Consider the following 834-nt stretch of genomic DNA (forward strand, 5'->3'; position numbering starts at 1 on the left):
CGTGGAGCCGAGGTTAGTCCAGGGCTGCGCCCGGCCGGGCCCGGCCCGGGGCCGAGTTAAAGACACACTATCCGTCCCCGCCCAGATACCTGCTGGCTGAGGCTCCACGGGTCACTGCCGCTCCCGACCGCCTGCCACCGCCACTAGGGACTCTGATCCCGGCCAGGGCGGCGCTAGCCGCCTGAGCGTGCTCGAGGAGGATAGTGCATCTTTAACGTTAGACAAACCTGCTCCAGCACGCGCCCACAGACACTGGTCCCTGCAGGATCAGCCAAACCAGTTAAAGTCTGCAAAACTGGCCCACATTCTCTTATCAAACAGGAGACCGCAGCTTTAAGGGGGAAAATGCAGACGCTGGGTAAGAACAGCAAGAAACAGTCATTTGCATTCACAGGTCTCACACCGTCCGCCAACCAGCCACCACCTGAGCTCCACTCACTCGCTGCAGCCCGGCGGCGCCCCGCGCACGCGGCGCCCCGCTCCGCGCCGCACCCCGAGCGCTCGCGAGCGCGCGGCCGCCGGCGACATTACCGTTCGCTCACGAGGACACGGCTCCTTCCTCTTCCGGAGACTTGGGGGGGCTCTTGGAGCGCGAGCGCGACTTGGACTCCCTCTTGGACACGGGCGGCGGGCTCCGGGAGCGCGAGCGCGAGCGCGACCGCGAGCGGGATCTGGACACGGACGAGGACTTGGACTTGGACCTGCGCGCCGACCGGGACTTGGAGGTGGAGCGCGACCTGGAGCGCGTGCGGGAGCGGGACTTGGAGCGGCTGTAGCGGGAGCGGCTGCGGGAGCGGGAGCGGCTGCGGCTCCGCGAGCGGCTGCGGCGGCGGC

At 68.1% G+C, this 834-nt stretch overlaps 1 protein-coding gene across 3 annotated transcripts in view; it reads right to left on the reverse strand.

The window, feature by feature from the left end:
• Window positions 1-834, reverse strand: part of SRSF2 (serine/arginine-rich splicing factor 2) — a 2,946-nt gene that overhangs the window by 1,232 nt on the left and 880 nt on the right. The window contains exons 1-2 of one of the 3 annotated variants that reach the window (XR_001146092.1): window positions 532-617; window positions 228-354 (exon numbers count right to left, since the gene is read on the reverse strand). Coding sequence is in view for 1 of the 3 variants with exons in the window: in XM_012733049.1 (XP_012588503.1) it covers window positions 539-834 (296 nt within the window). In the remaining 2 variants the exon portion in view is untranslated. Of the gene's footprint in view, window positions 1-227; window positions 355-531 lie in introns of all 3 variants that reach the window. The other 2 variants (XR_001146093.1, XM_012733049.1) reach the window with 2 other exon arrangements.

This window comes from Condylura cristata, unplaced genomic scaffold (assembly GCF_000260355.1).
Source record: "Condylura cristata isolate star-nosed mole 26May11 unplaced genomic scaffold, ConCri1.0 scaffold00038, whole genome shotgun sequence".
Lineage (NCBI taxonomy): Eukaryota > Metazoa > Chordata > Mammalia > Eulipotyphla > Talpidae > Condylura > Condylura cristata.